The sequence below is a fragment of the Rhamphochromis longiceps genome, linkage group LG12 (assembly GCF_057381845.1).
Source record: "Rhamphochromis longiceps isolate RC_006_pf linkage group LG12, R_longiceps_female_GT1.1, whole genome shotgun sequence".
In the NCBI taxonomy this organism is placed as follows: domain Eukaryota; kingdom Metazoa; phylum Chordata; class Actinopteri; order Cichliformes; family Cichlidae; genus Rhamphochromis; species Rhamphochromis longiceps.
Window position 1 is genome coordinate 39,872,889 of NC_140568.1, and position 27,126 is coordinate 39,900,014.

At 42.4% G+C, this 27,126-nt stretch overlaps 2 protein-coding genes, 1 long non-coding RNA gene and 1 pseudogene across 4 annotated transcripts; 3 read left to right on the plus strand and 1 right to left on the minus strand.

Moving 5' to 3' along the window:
* Positions 1 to 2,515: 2,515 nt before the first annotated feature.
* LOC146657934 (nuclear factor 7, brain-like) lies at positions 2,516 to 3,771 on the plus strand (annotated as a pseudogene).
* Positions 3,772 to 6,195: 2,424 nt separating this feature from the next.
* Positions 6,196 to 13,518, plus strand: LOC146657935 (uncharacterized). The gene is made up of 2 exons (XR_014914133.1): positions 6,196 to 7,901; positions 8,536 to 13,518. It is a non-coding gene; the product is annotated as an uncharacterized LOC146657935 (long non-coding RNA).
* Positions 13,519 to 17,229: 3,711 nt separating this feature from the next.
* LOC146657936 (E3 ubiquitin-protein ligase TRIM35-like) lies at positions 17,230 to 18,642 on the plus strand. The gene has a single exon (XM_085426323.1). It carries the CDS (start codon positions 17,230 to 17,232, stop codon positions 18,640 to 18,642), a length of 1,413 nt encoding a protein of 470 aa, XP_085282449.1.
* A 1,012-nt stretch (positions 18,643 to 19,654) lies between these two features.
* On the minus strand, positions 19,655 to 26,822 carry LOC146657937 (uncharacterized). Of its 2 annotated transcripts, XR_014914134.1 has the most exons (3): positions 26,633 to 26,822; positions 20,057 to 26,369; positions 19,655 to 19,793 (listed from the first exon to the last, which is right to left on the minus strand). XR_014914134.1 is itself a non-coding variant. In XM_085426322.1 (2 exons), exon 2 carries the CDS (start codon positions 26,157 to 26,159, stop codon positions 20,301 to 20,303), a length of 5,859 nt encoding a protein of 1,952 aa, XP_085282448.1. In that variant the 5' UTR covers positions 26,160 to 26,369; positions 26,633 to 26,822; the 3' UTR covers positions 19,655 to 20,300. The 2 variants fall into 2 exon arrangements, 1 of the variants encoding a protein (XP_085282448.1); XM_085426322.1 differs by having other exon boundaries at positions 19,655 to 26,369.
* Positions 26,823 to 27,126: the final 304 nt, after the last annotated feature.

A 27,126-nucleotide genomic window follows, 5' to 3' on the forward strand; every position in this document is an offset into this window, starting at 1 on the left:
CAAGTTTTGGCAGCAGGGTTTAAAACAGATTCAGTTGGCAAAAATAATAAATTAAGTTTTATTGGTTTTAATTAATCACTCATCATCTTTCTCTGACAATTATAGTAACTCAACATTCCTGAATAACTCCTGACAAATGATTTATTTAGACCCAGAGTTTATGGAAATACAAGAAAATGATGTTTTATTTGTCTATTTAAAATAATTACAGATGAACTTGGTTCAGTCTTAATGTTCTGTTTTACCTATTAAGTGAAAGCATTTGTCAATAGGAAATTGTACTTAGTAGTCAGTATAATATTTTAATGATATAAGTTTGCATATGGTAGAATACTGCATGTAATTATTTGTGTTTAGAAGTATATAGTTGGTGACATATTGAAAGAATGTCTCATCCTAGGGGTCCTGTAACATTCTAAGGTCTTTTAGCGTCCACCCCCACATCCTGGGAGCATGGGAAGAGGACGTACCTTGTTTTATTGTTTTATGGTAGGATTAACGTAGCTATGTCAGTTTTAGTCTAAGTGCTTTTTTACATATAGATGAACTGTTGGATTTTCCAGACCAGCAGGTTAAGGGAAATTGTTTATGGGGCCACACCTTTTATTCCCCCCCCCCCCCCCCCCCACACACACACACACACAAGCACCCACTGAAGTATAAATAAAGACCGGGGCAGTTTCTCAGCGCGAGTCTCAGTTCTGGAGGCTGCCCTTGCTAGCAAGAAGTTCTGTGTGTTTCTCTTCTCTGACTCTTTACTGAAGAAGTGTTTTAGAGTATATTTCTTAACAGCATTTAATTATTTACATTTAAAAATTTGAGAAACTGGAAATAAAATGTTTAAAAAACCTTTGATAATATGAACTTTGTCTCCATCTTGGGAGTAAATATAATATACAAAAAAAACCCCCACCAATATTATAAAGTTGGACCTTCATCTGACATCTCTGCAGCTTTGTTCATACAACTCCAAGAGTTGATTCTGTTCATCTGGATGAAGCGTTTTCAGTGGGAGAAACATTTTGTCACTCATCCAAGTGACATGTTCAGTCTCAGCTGACTGCAGGTTTCCTCAATCTTATAAACAGTAAATTTGCACAATGACTGAAACCAGCACCACTTCACACTTCGAGGGGAAAGAATATGTTCCTGTGTCGGGTGGTCCTGGTCTGCAGGCTTCTATACCGTCTGTCAGAGGGCAGCAGGTCAAAAAGTCTGTGTCCAGGGTGTGAGGGGTCTGTGATGATTTTCCCTGCGTGTTTCCTGGTTCTTGAGAGGTGCAGGTCCTGGGTGGAGGGCAGGGGGCGCCGATGATTTTTTCAGCTGCCCGTACAGTCCGCTGCAGTCTGCTCCTGTCCTGTTTAGTGGCTGCACCATACCAGACTGTGATGGAAGAGCACAGGACAGACTCAGTGACTGCAGTGTAGAACTGGATCAGCAGCTCATGTGGAAGACTGTACTTCCCCACTTGTCTCAGGAAGTACATCCTTTGTTGGATCTTTTTAAGATCTTGGTCTCCCACTTCACCTCCTGGGAGACGGTGGTACCCAGGAACTTGAAAAACTGTATTATAACACAATTTAGTTTCACTCTATGACACTTTTTCATATGTAATATGATTTGCTTCAGTAACCTTAGTTCACAAGTAAAACAAAAAAATCAAGACTAATCTCAGAAAATATTGCAGATATATTCATTAAAACCTTGTACTGTGTCTGAATATGGTAGCGTGGTGGCAAGAAGCAAGAAAGTCCTGAGTTTGAATCCAGCAACTGGCTTTTTGTTTGCCTGGGTTTCCACCAACTACTCCCACAGTTAACTGATGATTTCAAAATGGCCGTGGGTGTGAATGTGGGTGAAAACGGTCATTTGTCTCCTTGTGTTGGCCCTGGGGCAGACTAGACTGTCTTGATATGACAGCTGGGATAGGCATTTTGTAACAATGTGTCTGTTTCTGACTTTTGTATCACCTTGATTAAAACATGACTGCTCTTTTTTTTTAACATTTTACACTTTGTCTTTTGGTTCAGTCTTGATTTGGATTTGATAAAAAATGTGAAAAGATTTCTTTATTTTTTATGCATGTTGATGTTGTTGTTAAGGTCATGCTGGGAAAGTGTTTCCTGTGGCAGTTGCTGAAAAACAAAAATGTTGTAAAACTGGTTTAGTATCTGTCAGTTGAAATCCTCCTCAGCAGACTAAAACAACTCAGATTTCTCCTTCTTTCTGTTATTTTTATACTTTATTTAAGTAAAAGCAAATCCTGAGAGCTCAACATATAATTTTCTTCTTTTATTTTCTTTCTGTATGGAAACAAAACTGCCAAGATCTTCTAAGATTGTATTACGACAACACCATCTGCTGGTTGACTTGTTTTTAACAGTCATGAATGAAAACATTTCCACACTGTCAAACAGACTTTAAATTCCACTGCAAGGTGTGAGATCTCCTGCTGAAAAATACGACTATGAAGAACAGACAATTCAACAGGAATTTGGTGAAGAGGGAAGATCAAATGGATGAAAAAGTTATTTAAAATTACCTGAGCTGCCATGTGTGTTCAGAGACTTTCAGAGATCCTGTGTCTCTGAGCTGCAGCCACAGCTTCTGTTCAAGCTGCCTGCAGAAATTCTGACAGAAAAAGAAAAAGAAGTGGCGGTGGTTTGCAACATACATCAAGAAGGATATAAACTATTCTGTGAGGATGAAGACAGAGCTGTGTGTCCTGTGTGTGAGTTTTCTCTCCACCAGAGTCACAAAGTGGTTCCTGTAGAAGAAGCAGTCAGTGACCTGAAGGAGCAGCTGAAATCTGACTTAAAGTCTCTGCAGGACAAGAGGAACAAATACAAACAAGTGGAGAAAACATACAATGAAATGAGGGAACACATGAAGAAGCAGCTGTTGTCCACAGAGAGGCAGATCAGAGCAGAGTTCAACAAGCTCCAGCAGTTCCTGAAAGAGGAAGAGGAGTCCAGACTGGCAGCTCTGAGGGAGGAAGAGGAGCAGAAGGGGAGGACTATCAGCAGAGAGATGAAGATGATTGAGGAGCAGATCTCCTCTCTGTCAGGCAGCATCTCTGCTGTTGAAGAAGAGCTGCAGAAGCACAGCGTGCCATTCCTCAGCAGTTATAAAGACACTCAGAGCAGAGCCAGAGCCCAGAGCTCAGTGTCAGATCCACAGCTGGTCTCAGGAGCACTGATAGATGTGGCCAAACACCTGGGCAACCTGTCCTTCAGAGTGTGGGAGAAGATGAAGGAGAAGGTCCACTTCAGTCCTGTCATTCTGGACCCAAACACTGCAAACCGCTGGCTCTATCTGTCTGATGATCTGACCAGTGTGAGATGTGGAGACACATGGCAGCAGCTTCCTGATAATCCAGAGAGAAACACTGAGTATGCCTTTATCTTTGGCTCTGAGGGCTTCAGCTCAGGGAAACACATCTGGGAGGTGGAGGTGGGAGACCATCCTGGCTGGCTTGTGGGTTTAGTTAAAGAGTCAGTTGACAGAAAGGGAAAGTGTTTTGCTTCACCAAAATATGGAATCAGGTGTTTAGTTTGTCACAGTGGAAAATACACTAATGGTGCTGGTCAGACTGTGACAGTGAAGAAGAGTCTCCAGAGGATCAGAGTCCAGCTGGACTATGACAGGGGGGAGGTGTCTTTCTATGACCCTGAAGACATGACTCACATCTACACTCACAGAGACACTTTCACTGAGAAATTGTTCCCATATTTTGGTGTCGGAAAGGCAGGAAATGCAAAAACATTTTAATGGGTCTGTCTAGCACAACCCCACCGCTGGAACGAGACAATTCTACTGCACAGCAAAGCAAGATTTGAGGGAGACCCAACTGGAGCTAAGTGTCGTTCCACCCACTTGACCTCCATCAGACACTCAGCCAGGTTCCCTGCAGCACTCCTTTTATTGTGGTTACATGAATATGCATAGGTTCATTAACGTATTACACAAGTATACAGTACATGTATACAAAGAATACCTTGTCTCTCTCTCTGTGTGTGTGTGTGTGTGTGTGTGTGTGTGTGTGTGTGTGTGTCCCTGAGAAGACTCCCCAAAGCTGGTGCCAGGAGTCTAGCAGTTCACATAGACAAAGGGCTCTTACACTCAAACAGATATACGTGTGTTTGCGTGTTGGGCAAGTTACTTTGAAAATGTAGTTAATTATAGTTACTTCTTCAAAAAAGTAACTGAGTTACAATATTCTAAAAGTAATTAATAGTTGAAAAGTAACTATTGCGTTACTTTAAAAAAACGTTTAACCCACTGGTGTCCAGGGTATAATTGCCCATTTTTAACTACTTTTGATTTTTCCTCAACATTTTATCTTTAAAAACTATTTACTTTGCCTTGTTTGGTATCATCCTTTTCAGCACAACCTCATGTGTCTGAATTTACAGTTATGTTTTCATTTTGACATACTGTATTAACACAATTGATCTAAAATCAGACAAAAAACATAAAATCCACTAGAAAAAGTTATATTTTTACTGTAACAACCACAAACATGTTTAATGAATCATAATTCATAACTTTAAATGCAAATATAAATTGTCAATTTTAAAATCTCATGCACAAGTTTTGCAAAGTTTGCAAACAAATAACCATGCATCCATATAAACCATTTATTTGCATCCATTTACTTTTTACCTTGATTTTTTAAATAACAATTTCAAACTATTTACAGAACAATCAGCTGTTCTGCATTCAATAAGATGCCACATAAATTTTCTCGTTAGTAACTGTAATACCGTTGTAACAATCCGGTTGTTCAGTCTGACGTCACTAGCCGTGTCTGGGTCTAAACTCCGCTGCAGGTCCATATATCAAACGATCACTATGGGATTACTGAGAGTTGAAAAACTGTCTAAAGTCTTTCATCTTTAATAAAATGATCAGCGTTCTGCTCTACCAGGTGTAACAATTGAGTTTAACATCCAGGCATCCATGAAAACGGAATTTATGACATTTAACGGAGTTAGAAGTTAGCAGGGAGTTAGCTCGCTAGCTTCTATCTAAATACAATATAGCATGTCCTGACTGCGGGGTTTTGGAAACAAATTAAAACGTACAGCTCTGCTATCACTTCCAGCATAAATGAAGACAGAAAACTAAACAGCAGTGACGTTTGTAGGGTTACTGAAGTTGGGCTAGCTGGTATATAATGATGTGCTACGTGACCGCTAGCGACACAGCTATGTTAGCATAATATAAACAAGCTAACTTTTTTTCCACTCGATAAAAGTTAATGTGAGTGTTCTCGGTGGTCAGGAACAAATGTAATCGCATGGCAGGATGCTGTAAAAGGACCAAACTTCAGCCAGGAGAACAACTGAGATAATCCATCCACAATACGAGGTTAGTCATTCATATACTGCTGCATGGGCTGGGCTGTAGTTACATCGTAAGGTTTTAAAAACTGAGCTTAAATAAATGATTAGCGGTAATAAAAGCCGAGGGAGGTCAACAGTGATCACTGACTGTTTTAGGAGCTTTTTGAGATCAAATAGAAGAAAATACATAACATTAAACATGTTAACAACACAAAAGCCATATTAAACACAGACTACTTTAGACCCGGAAGTAGGATTCGTCGCGTCATCACTGAACAACTGGATAGGAATAGTAATTAGTTACTGAAAAAAGTAATGCCATTAGTAACGCCGTTACTTGTAACGCCATCATTCCCATCACTGGTGTTTGCTATACCCTATATCAGCAAGAGAAGATACGACCTCTCTCATGATCCTAGGAGGTGTGTGATCTATACCAGAACACTCTGAAGAGCAGTGAACGAACTCCCCTCTTCATGCTACACAGAGTTGTTACAGACCTCCTAGGATGAGACATTCTTTCAATATGCAATCAACTATATACTTCTAAGCATAAATGATTATATGCCTCTAAATACAAATGAAAGGGTGGAGTGCCCACTCTGGGTCGGGGATGAGTTCCTGCCCCAAGTGGAGGAGTTCAAGTATCTCGGGATCTTGTTCGCAAGTGATGGGAGAAGGGAGCCGGAGATCGACAGATGGATTGGGGCTGCAGCTGCAGTAATGCAGACGCTGTACCGGTCCATCGTGGTGAAGAGGGAGCTGAGTGTAAAAGCGAAGCTTTCAATTTACCGGTTGATCTACGTCCCTACCCTCACCTATGGCCACGAGCTGTGGGTAGTGTTATGATATTTTGATACCACGGTTAGCATTTACAGAAGATTGTTTTATACAGGAAAACTGTTACTCAATAAGGTCCATCTACTAGTTGTTTTTCTCTTTCTCTCTGACCCAAGAATTAATGTGTAAGACTCACAGGCTGGTACCCCAAGGTCGAAAACACCACAGAGACGAGACCACTTCCTTACTCCCATCCTCCCTTCCTTATCTCTTAGAAAAAGGCTCGTTAAAGGCCAGGTGGTTTGTTTCAGAATTCACTAATGAAAGAACTCTGTATTCTGTGTATTTTGCTGGGATGATCATAAATTATAGCTGAACTGATAAACTACACAAGGGATACTTTGCTCAGAAGGCAGGAAGACGTTTCCTTATTTGGTCTGTACTGGTTTGAACTGAGAACTTGCTGACACACGAACCTTTTTTTCCTCTATATAAACTGCTGTGTATCAAATAAACCTTTGAGTCGATTGGGAGGGCAACCTAAAGCAGTCTCTGTTTTCTTGTTCTCCCAAGCTGCTCCCGAGCTCGTACTAACACGCTGAATGGCATACCTGAGTGTTACTTTAAATAATTAGGAATCTTAGAAGGAAAGGACAAAACTCTGCTTATCGCTCACGCCACGGAGGAAACCCGGGATGGCAATTTCCTTCAATTTTGGTGTCAGAAGTGGGATGACTGACAGAAGGTAAATATGCGTCTTTCATATTTATATAAAGACCTATTATACCTCTCTCAGTGATCGATCCATAAAAAAACGGGATATGCTGACGAAGTTTCACTTAGTGATCCAGAGAGATACACTGACTGACTTCCTCAGTCCCCGAATAAAGTAAATTAACCCTTGTGTGGTGTTGGTGGACACAGGAAGTTGCCTGTTGTCTTGAATATTTTAATTTTGTTTAAGTTGCTCACTCAGAAAGAGTGACACAGGAAGTTGCCTGTTGTCTTAAATACTTCTCGTTAAGTGAGAAGTTGCTCACCAAAGAGTGACACAGGAAGTTGCCTGTTGTCTTAAATACTTCTCGTTAAGTGAGAAGTTGCTCACCAAAGAGTGACACAGGAAGTTGCCTGTTATCTTGAAACGTACGTTAAAAAGTGAGAAGTTGCTCACTCACAGAAAGCTAGTAAATAATTAAATTTAATTTTGTTAAAAAAAAAAAAAAAAACGAAAGAAAACTGAAAACGGGTCTCACAGACCCGATTACCATACAAGGGTTAAAAGCAGTAAATTAAAAGCAGAAAGACACAGGAAGTTGCCTGTTGTTTTACGAGAAGTTGCTCGTTAAGCGAGAAGTTGCTCGCTAAGTGAGAGTTGCTCACACAAACAAAAAATTGCTAGCAATAAATTTAAAGTGACCTCAGCTGTGCCGCAGCGAAAATACTAACATAAATCCTCCTAGCGTGTAAACCCCTCTGGAAATCACTGAACATGAGTCAGAATTATTCAAAGACCACAGACAGGTCCGATAAAAAATCAAAATTACCTGTAAAACCAACAAAAATTAAATTTAAAGTCTCAAACAACAGCTCAGTACGACTCCCATTTCCAGTTACGTGTAACCTACGTCCGCGAATCGGTGAAGACGTCCATGATCACGTATCCAGAACATGCGGGAGTGCTTATGTGACTGACTTTGTTTACAACTTAAGAAGTTCAATGCATTCTAATTTATTTCCGGAGCCTTATCCCGAACGATTATCGCCAGAAAACAGGTCAGTAGAAATGTTGAATATCATTTGTGATAAGAAAAGTAGTCTGCTTAAAAAGTCCTGTAGAAAATATATGACAGAATGCCGCGACGTGATGCATCAAATGTTACCGCTATGGACAAAAGGACCGGAACCAGGCGTAGATACTTTAACATCAAATAAAACTAGTGCAGGCTCTAGCAAAGAAAATAAATCTACTGCGGGAAAAGCTAGTCTTGCATGCAATGCATTCCTGGAGTAACCGAGTCACAACTCATAAGAGAGATAGGTGAATTAGACCCAAAGCATGATAAAGCATCCACAACTGCAGAGTTTTTGTGGGTAAATAATGACAAAATCACCGATTTCTTTAAGAATCTAAAGAAATTCCTGCTAACAATGTCCAGAGACAAAATTGACTTAAATGCAGTAACTATGTGTAAACAGAAGCCTGATGAATCTATCCTAGTATTCATAAAACTCTTTATGCACTGTTGGACAAGCTAGAGGTGCAAATTTAGCTCAGTTTTCCAGCAGCCGCAGACACCCAGAGCAAAAATGAATTTGTGTATTTAATTTAACACAAAGTGTGAAATGTTTGCTGACACTGATAACAGCTTATGTTTTCTCTGCCCTATGTACCGACATGATGGAGAAGGAACATCCTCTGTGTCAGCTGGACCCTCAGCAGAGAATGAACTCAACATCCTTTTTGTCCGGTACTCTATGTCACACACTGTGCCAAAAAAACGTGTACAGACGCCACTAACAGGTAATCCCATGACTGGGAGCCACACTTTTGTTTCTCTCACACTGTTCAACAACATGATAACTGCTCACACAAGTGAAGGTCAAACAGTGATTTTGTCACATAACTCAGACATAGGTTATGACATAACTACACCATGTCGTCACAGATCTAACCTACCCTATCGACTGTACTATTTCTGCACTTACGTTGCCAGCTGAATACCAGAATATGACATTGTGGTCAAAAAGTGAGAATGATATAGGATTTATTGACTGTACACTTTATCACGTACACCTATTAAAACACAACAAGCAGTATATGTCAAGCAGCATCCCATTTCCACGGAAAAAGCCGCAGCCCTAGATGTCATGATAGGAGATTTATTGACTACAGGAGTAATAAAGCCCACACTCCTGTCAATCCTGTGCCAAAGCCTAACAAACCTGGCGTATGGCGTTTCATACAAGACTTAAGGCAAATTAATGCAGTCAACATTCCTCTGCCACCTCTCGTTTCAGATGTTCACAGCATATTGACATGCATTGCATACACATTTCACCGTGGTGGATTTATGCTCCGCTCCTTTTTCTCAGTAAGACACACAGCCGTTATTTGCATTCACACATAGAAATAAGCAGTACACTTGGACTCGTTTGCCCCAAGGCATGATAGACAGCTCTGCTGCTTTCTCAATGGTGCTTCACTCCTCCAGGGCTGCACCCTGATCCACATGTGGATGACCTCCTCCTCTGTGCTGAAAGTGAAAAACTATGTCAAACTGCTACACACATGCCTCTCCAGCACCTCCAAAAGACTGGCCACAAAGCATCAGCAAAGAAAATGCAGTACTGTCAGACTTCTGTTCAATATTTGGGATTCACACTGTCTCACGGAAAACGTTCCATGACTGCAGACAGGGTCAAAGCTGTGACCTCTGTCCCTCGTCCCACTACACAGAAGGAAATGTTGTCCTTCCTGGGCATGGTGAACTATTGCAGACAGTGGATACCAGACTGTTCTTTTCATGACCACATTCTGCGTGACTGTTGTAAAAAAGACAAGCCTCCTCGAATACTGTGGTCCACAGAAATGACTGCCTCTTTCAATGCATTACAGGGAGTGCTGACCTCCGCCACTCAAAGGTGCTGCCTGAATTGTTCAGGAATGCCGGCCTGCCTGAGGGCAGTAGCAGCTTGCTCTATCATGATAAGGGACTGCGAGAAGCTCACACTCTCACATGACACTATTCTACACACCAATCACCAGGTCACGACCATTGTAGCAAACATAACTACACAACATATGCAAATCTCACTATAAAAGCGAGCAGCACACCTGATTCGCCAGCACATTTATTGATCCTATGCTGTGTTCTTCTGACCGACAGGATGGCTCAGACAGGCTTGACGATCATGACTGCATGACACGTATACAGGAATCCACAGCACCACGTCCAGATTTAGAGCAGACACCTATCCCAGACTCAGCCACGGTTTATGTGGACGGGTCCTGTTCAAGGCCGAGTGACAACTCATTTCTTTGTGGCTATTCAGTGGTAACATTGCCTGACATCATACTAGAGGCTCACTCATTACCATTTCACTCAGCACAAAAAGCAGAGCTCATGGCTTTAATACGCGCCTGTGAGCTACATTTGGATAAGCGTATGACAATTTACGCAGACAGCCGCTATGCATTTGGCGTTGTGCATGACTTTGGCACATTGTGGAGACAGAGAGGATTTAGATCTGCTGATGGAAAATAAATTGCTAAATTCTGATTTTGTTCAAAGACTTTTTCAGGCTATACAGCTACCATCGGCCGTTGCAGTTGTAAAAACGAAAGGACACAGTACAGCTGACACAGACGAAGCAACAGGTAATGCCTTAGCAGACGTGACAGCCAAGGCTGCAGCTGCATCACAGCTCCCACCTCCGCAGGAAGTATTATCTGTGCCCCTACAGCTGCCACTTGTTACACTCCCAGACTATTTAGACACAAATGTTGATTTAAAATTCATACAAGAGCAAGCCTCTGCATGTGATTACACCTATTGTGAGAATAATGACTGTACCTTAGAAGACAGAGATGGCTTATACAAAATCTTAAGGGTTTGGTTGCCCTCCCATATTCCCTGATGCCAGTCCTTGCCCGACATTTTCACTGTGTGGGTCATGTCGGACAAAGAGGGGTAATAGGGGCAATAAAATTAAGATTTGTAATTGAGAAAACATCACATGCAGTAAAAAGCATATTAGCAACCTGTTTAACATGTGCACGAACTAATGTAGGAAAATCAAAAGCGAAACATCAGCATTTACCACAACCAGATTTTCCATTTCATACATTACAAATTGATTTTACACATATGCCAGCGCAAGGAAGCATCAAGTACTTACTGGTAATAGTGGATCAATTTAGTAAATGAGTAGAAGCTTATCCAACCTCAAAAGAAACTGCAGAAGTAGTCTGTCAAAAGTTGAGCAATGAAATAATACCCAGATTCGGAATACCTCACCAGATTAACAGTGATAGAGGATCTTCATTCACATTAGAAGTAATTCAAAAGTGTGCTAAAACTTTAATGACCTGGGTCAAATTACTTACTCAAGTCCTGTGTGAGATTAGAATGACTCAATCTACAGTAACCAAATTATTTCCATTTGAAATAAGACTATTTCCAACACCATGGTCAGCTTCCAGAGGGGCACCGCTAGTAGAAGGTGATGTATATTGCATTGTCCACTGATGTTCACAACCTGGTAGAAAAACTGAATAATAACTATCAGAAAGTTTGTCTCTCTCAGCCTTTCCCCTCCACAGTTCCACCAGTGGAGACAAGGAGATGCATGTTGGAGAAGCCACTAAAACCAAGGACTCTCTGGGAGGCCGCGCGTGTTCCAGCCCCAGACTGTACTGGCAGTGACGAAGAACCAGCATCCTTACGGACGGACAACCTCAGTGGATTCATGCCAGCAGGGTTAAGACCAGCCCAATCGGACCATCTCAGGCGTCGGATCAAGCAGACGACATCTCCGGCGAGCCAGCGCCCGGAACTAGAGCAAATAAACACACACGGGTAGATGACATCTCAGGCGAGCCAGCGCCCGGATCCAAAAGTTACATACACACACGCAATCACTGATTAACACACAACGTCTGAAAGAACAACAACAAGGTACTCAAACATCCAGCAGGAACAGAAAGCCAAAAGTACCACATGATGTCTAACCTGATAAAGCCAGACTCATTCCATCCTGATAATGGAGAAAATGAAAATGCCCATTGTCATCATACGACGCTTATTCAATGTCTCTCGAACCTGGGACCAGGCCAGGAGACGACTGAAGAACTGTTTTTCTTATATATTGTCTTATATATTTAGGTTATTTATCATATCTATCGCATTAACCTTAGGATTTCTCTTTGCTATTTTGTATTGTAAACTGCAACCATGTTCACATTTCTGCAGGTCATATTTTGCTGACTATACCTCATGCTCTATTTTGCAAGACACCTACTTAATGCACTCCTCACGTTCCCTAAAATCAGTAAATAGCAACATAGACGCCACTAATGAACCATTTTATGCACCCTCTAGAGCAGGAGCTAACGCCTGGTATGAAAATGCCAGAACAGCCGCTCGTGATTTAGGAAACAGTAACTGTTATGTCTGTTCAAAGGCTAATCCAGAACAGGTAATAGTAGGATACCCCATATCCGGTTTCCCCCTCACTGAGGGACTAGAGAAAATCGGCGGAGATAATGCTCTCTTTAAAGACGCTTTACAGTTGACTCTGAGCCCTCTCGACTGCTTACTTAGACACACACACACACCAACTAACCCTGAGACTCCATTAGGCGAATTATTGAAGTTATCTAATGACACCGCAGGGACCTGCGCCCCAATGAAACGCCCTAAGAATAGGTTAAAACCCTCACTGCCCTTAGGACAGATCCCTCTCCATTTTAATACTAGTATGATATGTCTGCGCAGACTAAAGTTAACTGGCCCAGACACACACATAGATTATACAAAGGATAACTATACATTCTTCTCTGACTCCCCAGGTGCACGCTGTAATGAGACATGGCTAGCTGTCTCTGTGGCTGAAGTTTTATCATATCTGGAGGAACACACACACAGTTCAAGTTCGAGCAGAGAATCGATCATTGTTCCCCCAGAGGGTGTATTAAATGATACTGACTGGGGGGAGTTAGTTAAATCACACATGGTCACGCGCCTAACTAGAGCAATCCCACATGCTTATTGGATGTGCAATAATACCCTTAGATTAGCTCTACCTGTTAATTGGACCGGTACCTGTGGTCTAGTAACCGCTGATGTATGCTGTACTTTCATTCCCAATAACACCGCTCCTAACGGTTCATTCACACAAGCTATGAATAAACTTGAAGCATTGCAGATAGAACTAATTGCCAATGCAGGTCACGGTCAGTGGCTACATAAGTGGCTACAGGACACGTTTGGAAGATGGAAGGAACTAATTGTAGCCTTTGTAACCGTTGCAGCATGTTTTCGATGATTATTGTCTGTTGTGTGATACCATGTATACGCTCTCAGAATTTTTGATATTAAGCTTCCTCAAAGGACTAGTTACATTTATGATTTGTTTCACATTTATGATTTGTCTTTATATTATGTTATTACATTCTGTCTTTATACTATGTTATCATTTCATGATAAAAGGGGAGAACTGTTATGATATTTTGATACCACGGTTAGCATTTACAGAAGATTGTTTTATACAGGAAAACTGTTACTCAATAAGGTCCATCTACTAGTTGTTTTTCTCTTTCTCTCTGACCCAAGAATTAATGTGTAAGACTCACAGGCTGGTACCCCAAGGTCGAAAACACCACAGAGACGAGACCACTTCCTTACTCCCATCCTCCCTTCCTTATCTCTTAGAAAAAGGCTCGTTAAAGGCCAGGTGGTTTGTTTCAGAATTCACTAATGAAAGAACTCTGTATTCTGTGTATTTTGCTGGGATGATCATAAATTATAGCTGAACTGATAAACTACACAAGGGATACTTTGCTCAGAAGGCAGGAAGACGTTTCCTTATTTGGTCTGTACTGGTTTGAACTGAGAACTTGCTGACACACGAACCTTTTTTTCCTCTATATAAACTGCTGTGTATCAAATAAACCTTTGAGTCGATTGGGAGGGCAACCTAAAGCAGTCTCTGTTTTCTTGTTCTCCCAAGCTGCTCCCGAGCTCGTACTAACACGCTGAATGGCATACCTGAGTGTTACTTTAAATAATTAGGAATCTTAGAAGGAAAGGACAAAACTCTGCTTATCGCTCACGCCACGGAGGAAACCCGGGATGGCAATTTCCTTCAGGTAGTGACCGAAAGAACGAGATCGCGGATACAAGCGGCAGAAATTAGCTTCCCCCGAAGGGTGGCTGGCCTGTCCCTTAGAGATAGGGTGAGAAGTTCGGCCATCCACATCGAAAGGAGCCAGCTGAGGTGGTTCGGGCATCTGACAAGGATGCCCCCTGGGCGCCTCCTGGGTGAGGTGTTCCAGGCATGTCCCACCGGGAGGAGGCCCCGGGGCAGACCCAGGACACGCTGGAGAGATTATATCTCTCGGCTGGCCTGGGAATGCCTTGGTGTTCCCCCGGATAAGCTGGAGGAGGTGGCTGGGGAGAGGGAGGTCTGGGCCTCTTTGCTTGGGCTGCTGCCCCCGCGACCCAGCCTCGGATAAAGCGGATGAAGATGGATGGATGGATAAATACAAATGACATTAATAAAATATAAATCCAGCACATCTGATATCAAAATCTTTTTATATTCTTGTTTCTTGTAAATTGATGTTTTCTGAATATTTCTCGCATTTCATCTGAATGATGATTTCTTTGGTTTTCAAATTTTTTGAGTGTGAACAGCAAACTGTGAAACTTCTTAATTGACTAAAGCAGTGGTTATGAACTCCAGGTCTCAAGGGCCAGTGTCCTGCAGGTTTTTGATATCACCATTGATCAACACACCTTAATGATTAGTTCCTTACCAGGCCTCGGTATAACTTCAAGACATGCTGAGGAGGTAATTTAGCAATATAAATCAGCTGGGATGGATCAAGGGCACATGTAAAACCTACAGGAGACTGACCCTTGAGGCCTGGAGGTCCCCCCACCCCTGGACTAAAGACAAGACTAGTACCCAATTACTGAGCTGCTAGTTTTAGGTCCTGTTGTTGGTTGGATTCTGAAAATAACTGTTAAGATTTTTACACTTTTTTTTTTTACATGCTATGTTAAAATTCACAAAAAAAGATTGTTACTACTGCATTAACAAATTTCTTTGTTTCATTTTTAACACATCCTTTCTAAGAGTGTACTAGCATCAGCCTAGTGAAAAGACTAAGTACACATTCCTGTAATGCAGTGATCTCTCCAGAATAAAAAAAACATGTTTTTGAATGTTTTTTATTAATCCTAAATTAGTGCAGTGTTTCATAAATTCATTTATATGAAGAATATGAAATTATTATCATTGACCTAACACAGTTATATGTGACTCTGTGCATTTACTGTGCAACCTAACATTGATACTGTGGTTTCTTAGACATGTTAGTCAGTGCATTGTAGCATTATCTCGGCACTTATCTGTTTACACTGACTCTATTAGTAACAGTAATGTCTTCAGTGCACTGCTGTTTCTTTAAATGAATGATCAAAATATTTGTTAAATGAGTTTTGTGAGCAGACACCTGCTAGACTTCACATCACTAGAGAGAATCTGTAAGTGAAATCTACTGAACAAAACTTGGAGGAGAACCCATTTCTCTTTAATAAACTTCTGTCCAGCTGAATCTTGTTTCACGTGTTCTCCAAACCCTCTGCCTTTTCTTTCAACACATGTTCAGTTCCTTTAACTTCTCGTGTTTTAAGCTCTTCAAAGCATTGCAGTTGTTTCCTATAAATATGTTTGTCTTTAATTTCCTAGCAGTTACTGCACAGGTGCATTTATCTTAAAAACAGTAATTGTATGTTAATATTTTTTAACAGGGAGTGGTGCTTGATGACACAATTCATCATTGCTGAGTCACCAACCTGTTTGGATTCCTCCATCCTAATGACTGCTGCTGTGGTGACCCAGACCATCCTCTGCACCTCTTACTGGACCTGCAGATAAACACTTCCTTCAACAACTGTTTCATCCTCACTGCCACAAGGATACAGAAAATCTACACCTCACACCACAATCCCTGTATTCAGTTTAGATGTAAGCTCCTTATTGTGTCATATTATGTATTGATTTATTGAACACTTCACTTTGTGTGTGTGTGTGTGTGTGTGTGTGTGTGTGTGTGTGTGTGTGTGTGTGTGAATGGTTGCTGTAACAAAGTAATGTCACAACGTCTGGGATAAATAAAGTATCAGTTGTCTTGTCATGGATTCATTTAATGCATTTATAAGAGGTCTACAGTGTTACTTTTCATTTAAAAAAGTGGATGTGATTGACACAGTTTAATGTCATATCAACAAGTTTACATCAGTTTGTTTATTTCCATTTATTAGCATTTCTGGTTTCTTGTTGCCCACTGTTATTCTTGTATTTGTTTTCTATTTATTATTTTGGTGACATCTCTAACACTGGTCAGTTCATCACATTTCAGTTCAAGGCAAACTTGAAAGTTGGAGTCTAAAAGTTTAACAGCTTATGCAGGTTTGAGGCCACAGCCCAGGAAGTAAAAGCAGACAGTAGTGTGTTTGGTGTTTATTAATTAACTAGAACACCATTACAACATGTGAATTCTCTAAAACAACTTTGCTTTCTTGAAGGACTGTAAGGTACAAGCTGTAAAGATGTTACATTTGATGACTGTAGAAACTTGCCTAAACTGTGACGTGTTCAGAGACATTCAGAGATCCTGTGATCTTGAACTCTGACTACTTACAGGATGTCAGTTTACAATGATAGAGAAATCTTTAATGGAATCTGGTCAAAGGAAATAAACTTCACTGGTATACATTTAGTTTATAACAAGCATATTTTAATGATGTATTATTTGAAACAATGAACTTTTAATTTTATGTATTTCAGCTGCATTTTACTCAAAATTATTGCTTCATGTTCATGAGGGTCAAGAATTTTTCTTCTTTTTTTTGAGTGTGAGAGCAGGACTCTGGTAGGTTGACAATCTAAACCTTGTGATTAATCTAAGTTTCTGTCCTTTTGAACTTTAGTTCAAACTGCAGATAAAAACTCTGAGAACACGTTGACTTGTGCTACATGAACTTCTGAAACACCACAGCTTCATCTTCTTTGTGTCGTTTTTATGTTCTGTTTAGCTTTTCTTTTGTTTTTAATTAAGAGGTTAAGACATTATCGCTTTTGTGTCGTTTTAAAGAGCACAAACTGAAAACTGTTTAAATGACACAGACAGCGCCCTCTGGCGGACACGAAAATTCAAAATGAGAATGAAAGTAAATTCCGACACTACTGAACTGAGCTGAGACGCCATTACAGGGAGTCAGATCTCTGCTGAAAAACAGACATTTGGAGGATTTTAATCAGAAAGTTCGAGAGACACTAATTTGGTGAGTTAAAATTACTTAAAGATCAAATGGCTGAGAAACTGTTTGAAAATTACCTGAGCTGCCATGTGTGTTCAGAGACTTTCAGAGATCCTGTGTCTCTGAGCTGCAACCACAGCTTCTGTTCAAGCTGCCTGCAGAAATTCTGGGAACAAACTAAAAACAAAAACTGTCCCATTTGTAAAAGAAAATCTTCAAAGGATCATCCATTTGTGAACTTTACACTGAAAGAACTTGCTGATTCATTTGCTGGGAGACAGAAATCTGGATCATCTGAGACAGAAAAGAGAGAGAAGAAATTAACAGTGGTGTGCAGTAAACATGAGGAAGAGCCTAAACTGTTCTGTGTGGACGAGCAGAGAGTTGTGTGTACCGTGTGTGACTTTTCTCTCCACCAGAGTCACAAAGTGGTTCCTGTAGAAGAAGCAGTCAGTGACCTGAAGGAGCAGCTGAAATCTGACTTAAAGTCTCTGCAGGACAAGAGGAACAAATACAAACAGGTGAAGAAAACATACAATAAAGTGATTCAACACTCCAAGAAGCAGCTGTTGTCCACAGAGAGGCAGATCAGAGCAGAGTTCAACAAGCTCCAGCAGTTCCTGAAAGAGGAAGAGGAGTCCAGACTGGCAGCTCTGAGGGAGGAAGAGGAGCAGAAGGGGAGGACTATCAGCAGAGAGATGAAGATGATTGAGGAGCAGATCTCCTCTCTGTCAGACAGCATCTCTGCTGTTGAAGAAGAGCTGCAGAAACACAGCGTGCCATTCCTCAGCAGTTATAAAGACACTCAGAGCAGAGCCAGAGCCCAGAGCTCAGTGTCAGATCCACAGCTGGTCTCAGGAGCACTGATAGATGTGGCCAAACACCTGGGCAACCTGTCCTTCAGAGTGTGGGAGAAGATGAAGGAGAAGGTCCACTTCAGTCCTGTCATTCTGGACCCAAACACTGCAAACTGCTGTCTCTATCTGTCTGATGATCTGACCAGTGTGAGACAAGGAGACACAAAGCAGCAGCTTCCTGATAATCCAGAGAGAAACACTTATACTGCCACTGTTTTTGGATCTGAGGGTTTCAGCTCAGGGAAACACAGCTGGGATGTGGAGGTGGGAGACCATCCTGAATGGATTGTGGGTTTAATTAAAGAGTCAGTTGACAAAAATGAGCGTTTTGTTTCACCAAAATATGGAATCTGGTGTTTAGTTTATCGCAGTGGAAAATACACTAATTGTGTTGGTCAGACTGTGACAGTGAAGAAGAGTCTCCAGAGGATCAGAGTCCAGCTGGACTATGACAGGGGGGAGGTGTCCTTCTATGACCCTGAAGACATGACTCACATCTACACTCACAGAGACACTTTCACTGAGAAACTCTTCCCATATTTCAGTGTTGGAAATGCAGGAGACGCCAAAACCTCTGATATCAAAATCTGTCAGACTGAGATTTGATTGTAAAGTGAGTCTTTATTTTAATTGGGGTTTTTTTTTTGTCTTGTTTTGTTTTGGGAGGTTTTCTTTCAGTCCAGCAGCTTAATTTTAGGGAAATTATTAATCAAACTGTTTAACTTCATTATCAGGTTTTTTTTAAATTATTTTATTGATTCAATGGAACTATTATCAATTCAATGAAACCAAAGGAACTTTTTCTTGTGAAAATCTGACCCACTCGAGTTTCTGTAAGAAATTTTTGCTTTTAATATTCTTGTTTCTTTTAAATTAATATTTTCACAATATTTCTCATGTTGTTTATGTAAATATTTTATTAATTTTAAAACCTAAATGATGATGATTTCTTTGCTTTTTCAAAGTTGTTGAGTATGAACAGTAAACTGTGACACTTCTTTAAAGAAGGATTAATGATTAAACTTGTGTCACATCAGCAAGAGTCAACTTTACAACTACAAGATCTAAATGATCCTGATTATCAGCATCTTGTTTTCAGTTAAATAACATTTTATAGTAACATGTCTACTAGGGGTGCAACGATACACAAAATTCACGGTTCGGTTCGATACTTTGGTGTCACAGTTCGATATTTTTTCGATACAAAAAAAATGTTCATGCCTTTTTAATTTGTCATTTATTAAAATTATAAATATATATTTTAACTCAAAAGTACAGTTTTTAAATTTAACCCTAACCCTTGTGCGTGTTTTTTATTTTGACAGCGAATGCGCACCTGTGGACCACTTATGTGCAGCCCCGGTTATATAGCTCATCATATCGCAGCCACAGAAATTCTTTTGTCCATGAAACCATAAAGCTGCACTTTCTTTTTGCCTTATAGTCTGATTTGTCATAACTTTTCCGTTTTGTGGTAAGCTTTTCTTTGGCTGTCACTTCTTCACCCTGACCTGTCTTATTTGGCTCAGCAGAACTAAAATATAAATCCTGCTGCTTTTACACGCGCACTCACATAATGCTCAGCGATTCTCTGCGCGATCAACCTCTCACATTGTTCTGCCCTCGCACTTAACTAGGCAGACAGACAACCATCATCCCATGTAGAAAAACCACACCGTTGTTCCTTTCTGGTGGATTTATTTGATTGGATGCATAGCATGGCTTTGTCGAAATACATGAATGGATGAATGGTAAAACTGTAAACAAACACAAAATATCCCATGTGAGCTAATATAAGCAAACATTCTTACAATTAGAAGATGCTATGACCTGTTACTATGCAAAGCAAAGCAGAACGAAACAAGCTAACAAGCTAACGTTAGCGGTTAGCTAGCGCTAATTAGCGTTTAGGCTAATGACTAATAAAGCACATCATTGAGTCAATTTGCTTTCTCAAAATATCACAAACAACACACGGCAGTTAGTGCTAACATAAAACACAACAATACTGCCAACTTACAGACTGTGCTGGCTTAAGAGGTAGCATAGGCAGGCACAGGAGTAGCAAACTGTCCTTCTCCCGTTAGACAGGAAGTAATGAGAAGTAGCACTTCCGGTAGAATGTCAAAATAAAATGAACAGTGTGCCAGAAACGAATAAAGATTGCATGAACTTGTATAACACTACATAACATGAGTGGTGACTCTTAAGGAGCCAGAACACTCCCCGCCTGACATCGGTAAGATGTCACACTTGTACCCAAACTAAACTTGTTGCACAGCAGCTGATACAAGAAGAACAACGTCTGTGACTGGCCTAAAGTAAACTTTGGCTTTACCATCTTTCACCACCTTGACTTCTACCTTCCTGACAAGTCCGTCACTACTAGGATGAACCTTTGCAATCACCCCCATGGGCCACTGATTTCTCTTCACGAGAGGATCTTTCAGGAGGACCACATCCCCCTGCTGCAGGTTTGGTCTGGTGGAATGCCACTTGCGGCGGCACTGCAGTGTTGATAAGTACTCCTTACGCCAGCGATGCCAGAAAGAGTTGGCCAGACTCTGAACTCTTTTCCACTGTTGCCTGTAGAGGTCCTTCTCCCCGAAGTCACCTAAGGGTGTTGGAGGTGCACCAACTTTTTGCGTGAGGAGTGTGGCGGGAGTAAGGATGCACGGAACATCGGGATCACTTGACACTGGAACCAGCGGCCGTGCGTTGATGATGGCGGCCACCTCTGCCATGAAGGTGATCAGGACGTCGTGCGTGAGGGGCCTGGAACCAAGTTGAGCGAGCTGGGAGTCTAATATCTTACGTGCCACTCCTATCATCCGCTCCCAACTGCCCCCCATGTGAGAAGAGTAGGGAGGGTTGAAGACCCAACTACATCCATGATCATTTAGGAAGGATTTAACACGTGGGTCACAAGGAATCCTTTTGTCAAACCCTAGCTCCCTGGAGGCTCCTGTGAAGTTAGTTCCACAATCCGATCTCAATTGCTTTGCAGGTCCTCTGACTGAAAAGAACCTGCGGAGAGCGTTAATGAAGCTAGACGTGTCCATCCCCTCTATGATCTCAAGGTGAACTGCCCTTGTGCTCATGCAGGTGAACATCACTGCCCATCGTTTGCTGCTGGCAAGTCCGCCCCGAGTACGACGAGAGGCAACAGACCATGGCCCGAACACATCTATGCCTACGTAAGAGAATGGAGGCTCAGCACTAAGGCGTTCTGCAGGAAGATCTGACATTTTTTGGAACTGTGTTACTCCCCTTAGCTTGCGACAAACTACGCATGAGTAAATGAGGCTGCTGATCTGGCGTTTACCTCCTAAGACCCAGTAACCTGCGGATCTTAAAGCACCCTCTGTAAGATGACGCCCCTGGTGCCTGACCCTTTCATGGTAATAGCGGACTAACAGGTTAGTTACATGGTGTTTGTGCGGCATAATCAAGGGGTGTTTTTCTGCGGACTCAAGGTCAGAATGAAGAAGGCGTCCGCCAAGCCTCAGGAGGCCTGATTTGTCAAGGTAGGGAGAAAGCTTTAAGAGAGGGCTTTTCTTTGGGATGTCCTTCCTTGACTCTATTTGTTTGAGCTCCTCTGGGAAGCTTTCTTGTTGGACTGCTTTTATAACCGTCTCTCTTGCTTGCTCAAAATCTGAGGTAGTGAGTTCATGACATATATGCCATCCCTTACATTGTCCGCCTGATTGCTTTACCTTAAAGGTGCGTGCAATGTGTGCCAAACGTGCAACTGCCCTGGTAAGGGACTGCCAGCTGGAGAAAGATTCTAAGTTTGCAGTCTTTAAACAGGGGTATGATGTTTGAATGGTGGCAGTGATCAAGGGACGAACTTCAATGTCTGAGTCGGGGTTTTGAAGTTGGAATGTACCTGATGAGTTGCTCTGTAAGGGCTTTAAGGGAAACTCCGGCCCTTTCAACCATGTGCTGGACAACAGTTTTTCGGCAGGTAGAGATCTGGATCCGTGATCGGCCGGGTTGTGCACCGAGGGTACATAGCCCCACTGAGTTGGTACTGTTGCTCGTCTGATGCGTTGCACCCGGTTGTTCACGAAAACGTGAAATCTTCTTGCCTCATTGTAGATATAGCCAAGAACGACTTTGCTGTCGGAGAAGAAGCGCATGTTACTAATCTGAATGTCCATTTCATCTCTGATTAGTTCCCCAACTTCCACCGCTAACACCGATGCACACAGCTCGAGCCTGGGAATGGTAAGATCGGGCTTGGGGGCAAGTTTGGCTTTCCCGAATATGAACGCAAACTCTGTCTCACCATTTTTGTTCGTTAACTTCAGGTAAGCCACGGCTGCAATAGCCTGGGTTGATGCATCACAGAAGACACAGATTTCTCTGTGCTTCGCACCAAGAAAGGAGAAGGAGCAGTATGGCCTTGGGATACGGATTTGCTCGAGTTGTTTGAGAGCATTCTTCCATTCTGACCACTCCTTAAACATGCCCTCTGGAAGAGTCTCATCCCACCCACAAGTCTCTTTTGTCAGCTCCCGCAACAGTGCCCTCCCCTTGATGCTCACTGGCACTGCAAACCCCAGCGGGTCAAAAAGGCTGTTGATAGTGGACAGAACACCTCTTTTCGTGTAAGGCTTTTCGGCTTGAGAGACTCTGAATGTGAAGGTGTCGCCTTCAATGTCCCAACATACTCCTAAGCTTCTCTGCATTGGAGGAAACTCTGTGTTGAAATCTATGTCCTTGAGCCCGCTTGCCAAGTCTACAGTAGAGAATGCTTTCATGACATTTGGGCTGTTTGAAGCTATTTTGTGGAGCCTCAGGTTGGACGCAGCGAGTAGCTCCTGTGTGTCTTTGAGGAGCTTAATTGCCTCTGACTCAGTAGGGAGGGATTTGAGTCCATCGTCGACATAGAAATGTCTTTGAACAAACTGTTTGGCCTCAGAATAGTGCTGTGTGTCGAACAGGTGTGCTGCCTTTCTCAGACTGAAAATTGCCACCGCTGGAGAGGGGCTGTTGCCGAACACGTGCACTTTCATTCTGTACTCGACAACTGGCTCTCTTGGGTCATTGTTGCGGTACCAAAGGAACCGGAGGAAGTTCCTGTGGTCTTCTCGCACCTGAAAGCAGTGGAACATTTGTTGTATGTCCGCTGTGACAGCCACCGTTTCTTCTCTGAAACGGATGAGCACCCCAATCAGACTGTTATTCATATTTGGACCTTTGAGCAGCACATCATTTAAGGACACTCCCTGAAACTTAGCACTTGAGTCAAATACCACCCTGATGTTCCCGGGCTTCTGCGGGTGATAAACGCCAAAGAAGGGCAGATACCAGCATTCTTCTCCTTCTTCGAGAGCTGGTGCTGGTTCGGCGTGATCCCTGTCAAACAACCCCTGCATAAAATCCATAAAATGTCTCTCCATCTCAGGGCGTTTATTTAATGTGCGGCGCAACGACTCTAAGCGGCTGAGTGCTTGATTTCTGTTGTTTGGGAGGTGGGTTCTCGGTGTACGGAAAGGAAGTGGAGCTGTCCAGCTATTTGCATCGTCTTGGTAAAAGTCTCTTTCCATAATTTCCAGAAAGGCTTGGTCCTCAAAGGAAGGGGCTAGCTCTTCGTCCTTTTCACTTTGCTGGAATATGTGTTTCCCTATTTGACATGAACTGTGAGTGTTCCAGGATTTGTTGTGTGACTGCTCTTTGACATGAAAGCTGTTTTGACAGGGTGTTAGGAGACTTGGACGCCCGTTCTCTAGAACACTCGTTCTGTATGTGCCTATGATGGCTGGCTTATGGGCTCCTCCTAGGCATACATCACCTACAATAACCCACCCAAGTGCAAGTCTCTGGGCAAATGGAGCATTGACTGGTCCATTCACTCGTTCATACACTTTGTGCACTTGTATTATGTCTCGGCCTAACAGCAACATAATGTCAGCCTCAGGGTCTAGGGGCTGCATATGATCTGCTAGGTGTTTGAGGTGTTGATGGGCTAGGGCAATCTCTTGCGTTGGTATTTCATTCTTGTTGTCTGGGAGTGAGTCACACTCGAGCAAAGAAGGCAGAGGAGAGCTGAACTGGCCATCAACAGACTGTATAAAGAGGTTCTCAGCTAAGCGGCCATTTGTAGTGGAAACCCCTGTACATGTCTTAAGTGTGTATGGCGCTAGGTTGCTCATTGGGATGCCAAAGGTGTCGAAAAGATTTGACTTCGCTAATGACCTATTGCTCTGGTCATCTATGATAGCGTAAACCTTGACCTTTTTGTCTGGATGCCCCTTTGGATAAATGTAGGCTTGACATATTTTGGAGCAGGAACGCCCCCCACCTAAGTCCCCACAAACTTGAGTGCATGCTGAGCTAGTCTCCAAGTCTAGGCTACTCTCCCCGCCATGCTCCTCCCTGTCCTGGTCTGGGGCAATGTTTTGAGCTTTTGTGTTTTGTGTCCATGGAGCTGGACCTGCATGCAGCGCTGCAACGTGTTTGTTGCTGTTGCACTCTAGGCAAGTAATCTCTTCCTTACAGTCTTTAGCTTGGTGAGCTGAGGAATTGCAGCACCTAAAACAGATGTTGTGTTCCCTGAGGTATGCCTTACGCTCATCTAGTGTCTTTTCCCTGAAACCTCTACACTTCTTTAACGGGTGCGGTTTCTTGTGGATGGGACACAGTTTGTTTGTGAACTCACTCGTGCTGCCTAAGTTTGGTTTGTGAGTTTTGTTTACCTCTGTTTTGTGGACGGCAACAGGCGGTCTTGACTTGGCAAATCTTGTATAGTGGTTGTCGTGAGTTGTTGGATAGGATGTGGGACCTGATACAGTAGACTTAAAACTGGGGTCGTTTCTCATTTTCGCTTCATCTTGTATGAAGCGACAGAAGAATGAGAATGGAGGGAAATATACATCATGTCTCTGCTTGTATTTAGTCCCCTCTGACATCCACCTGTCTTGAAGATTTGTTGGCAACTTATCAACTATCGGGGCAATGCCACGTGATGTGTCCAAATACACTAGCCCAGGTAAAGAGCCGTCTGATTTGGCTGCATCAATTTCAGAAAGTAGGTCGCCAAGTTCTCTGAGATTCTGGGGGTCTTTGTTTGACACTCTAGGAAAGCGTTCAAGTCTGTCAAGGAGCGACTTCTCAATAGCCTCTGGGGTGCCATAACATTCTTGTAGCCGTGTCCAAACTCGACGTAGGCCCTCTGCTGGATTGTTGAGATGGACAGAGCGTATACGTTTGGCATGCTTAGACGACTCTTCTCCAAGCCACCGGGTGAGCAAATCTAACTGTTCGCTAGGCTTTAAGCTTAACCCTTCAATAGCGTTACAGAAAGAAGCTCTCCATGCCCAGTAGTCCTCTGCTCTGTCCGTAAACTTTGTCAGACCGTCTGCCACCAATTCTCTTTTTGCCAGAAACTTAGCGAGATTAGCAAAGTCACTGTTCCCGTTGTTGATTTGCGTTGGCTGGAAAGGTGGAGTGTAAGGGGAAAAGCTCATAGGTTGCGGTGTGGTACTTACATACCTTTGGCCACATTTTTCTTGGGTATCAGCAGCTGGTGTCAGATGGCTGCCAATCTCATATTTGATGTCCTGTTGATTTACCTGTGGGACATATTGAGGTGAAGTGGCTGGATCGGGGATTGGACTGATGTCACATTGTTTTATCAGCGTAAAGTGTTTGGGGTCCGGCAAGTCTTCTCTGCGATGCTCTGGTGAAGAATATCCAAGATAACTCTGTAGTCTGTATGACTGGGTTGAAGCTGGAAGCTGGAGTAGAGCGTGAGAGTTCAGCGCTGGTTGTGAGTTCTCTTGACCCTGTCGTGATTCCCCATATTGTTTTTCTGACACACGAGATGACCACATTTCCCCGCTTACCTCCTCTGCTATTGCTGCTTCAAATACATTGGCTTCAGCGAGCGCAGCTTCTGCTTCCTTTTCTTCTTTTAGTGCTTCTAATGTAGCACTTAACTCTGCTTGCCTCATTTTCACCTCAATCTCCCGTCGTGTAAACTCTGCTCTGGCGCGTGCTGCTTCGGCCTTTGCCCGTGCTTCGACTGCTGCTTTGGCGAGTGAGCTGCGGGATCTGGATGTAGATCCAGAGCAGGTGGACCGTACCTCCAGCTGCTCCTCCTCTGCTGACAGCATAGTGGCGTCTGGGTCAGATGTCTGGAAGACTGCCTCCTGAAGTAGCCGTTTCGCCAGTCTTTTTACTGTTCTGCCCTCGCACTTAACTAGGCAGACAGACAACCATCATCCCATGTAGAAAAACCACACCGTTGTTCCTTTCTGGTGGATTTATTTGATTGGATGCATAGCATGGCTTTGTCGAAATACATGAATGGATGAATGGTAAAACTGTAAACAAACACAAAATATCCCATGTGAGCTAATATAAGCAAACATTCTTACAATTAGAAGATGCTATGACCTGTTACTATGCAAAGCAAAGCAGAACGAAACAAGCTAACAAGCTAACGTTAGCGGTTAGCTAGCGCTAATTAGCGTTTAGGCTAATGACTAATAAAGCACATCATTGAGTCAATTTGCTTTCTCAAAATATCACAAACAACACACGGCAGTTAGTGCTAACATAAAACACAACAATACTGCCAACTTACAGACTGTGCTGGCTTAAGAGGTAGCATAGGCAGGCACAGGAGTAGCAAACTGTCCTTCTCCCGTTAGACAGGAAGTAATGAGAAGTAGCACTTCCGGTAGAATGTCAAAATAAAATGAACAGTGTGCCAGAAACGAATAAAGATTGCATGAACTTGTATAACACTACATAACATGAGTGGTGACTCTTAAGGAGCCAGAACACACATGTTTAAGCTTGCTGCGGGAGATTTCACTTGTCATGTTTGCATAGTAAGCTAACGATTAATAAGACGATGTCAGAGGAATTGGTGCACAAATTATCATCACTCACAGATCAGTGCTGTCGCTCTCTATACACAGTTCACGCGATTGCAAAGTGAAAGCAAAAAAACAAGCGCAAATTCAAACGCGATTTCAATATGTCACATATTGACAGTGGCTCACCGATGCCAATGACATAATTACCCAGCTACATTTCCGAAAGAATGCAAAAGCATTGACATATATTTTTCCT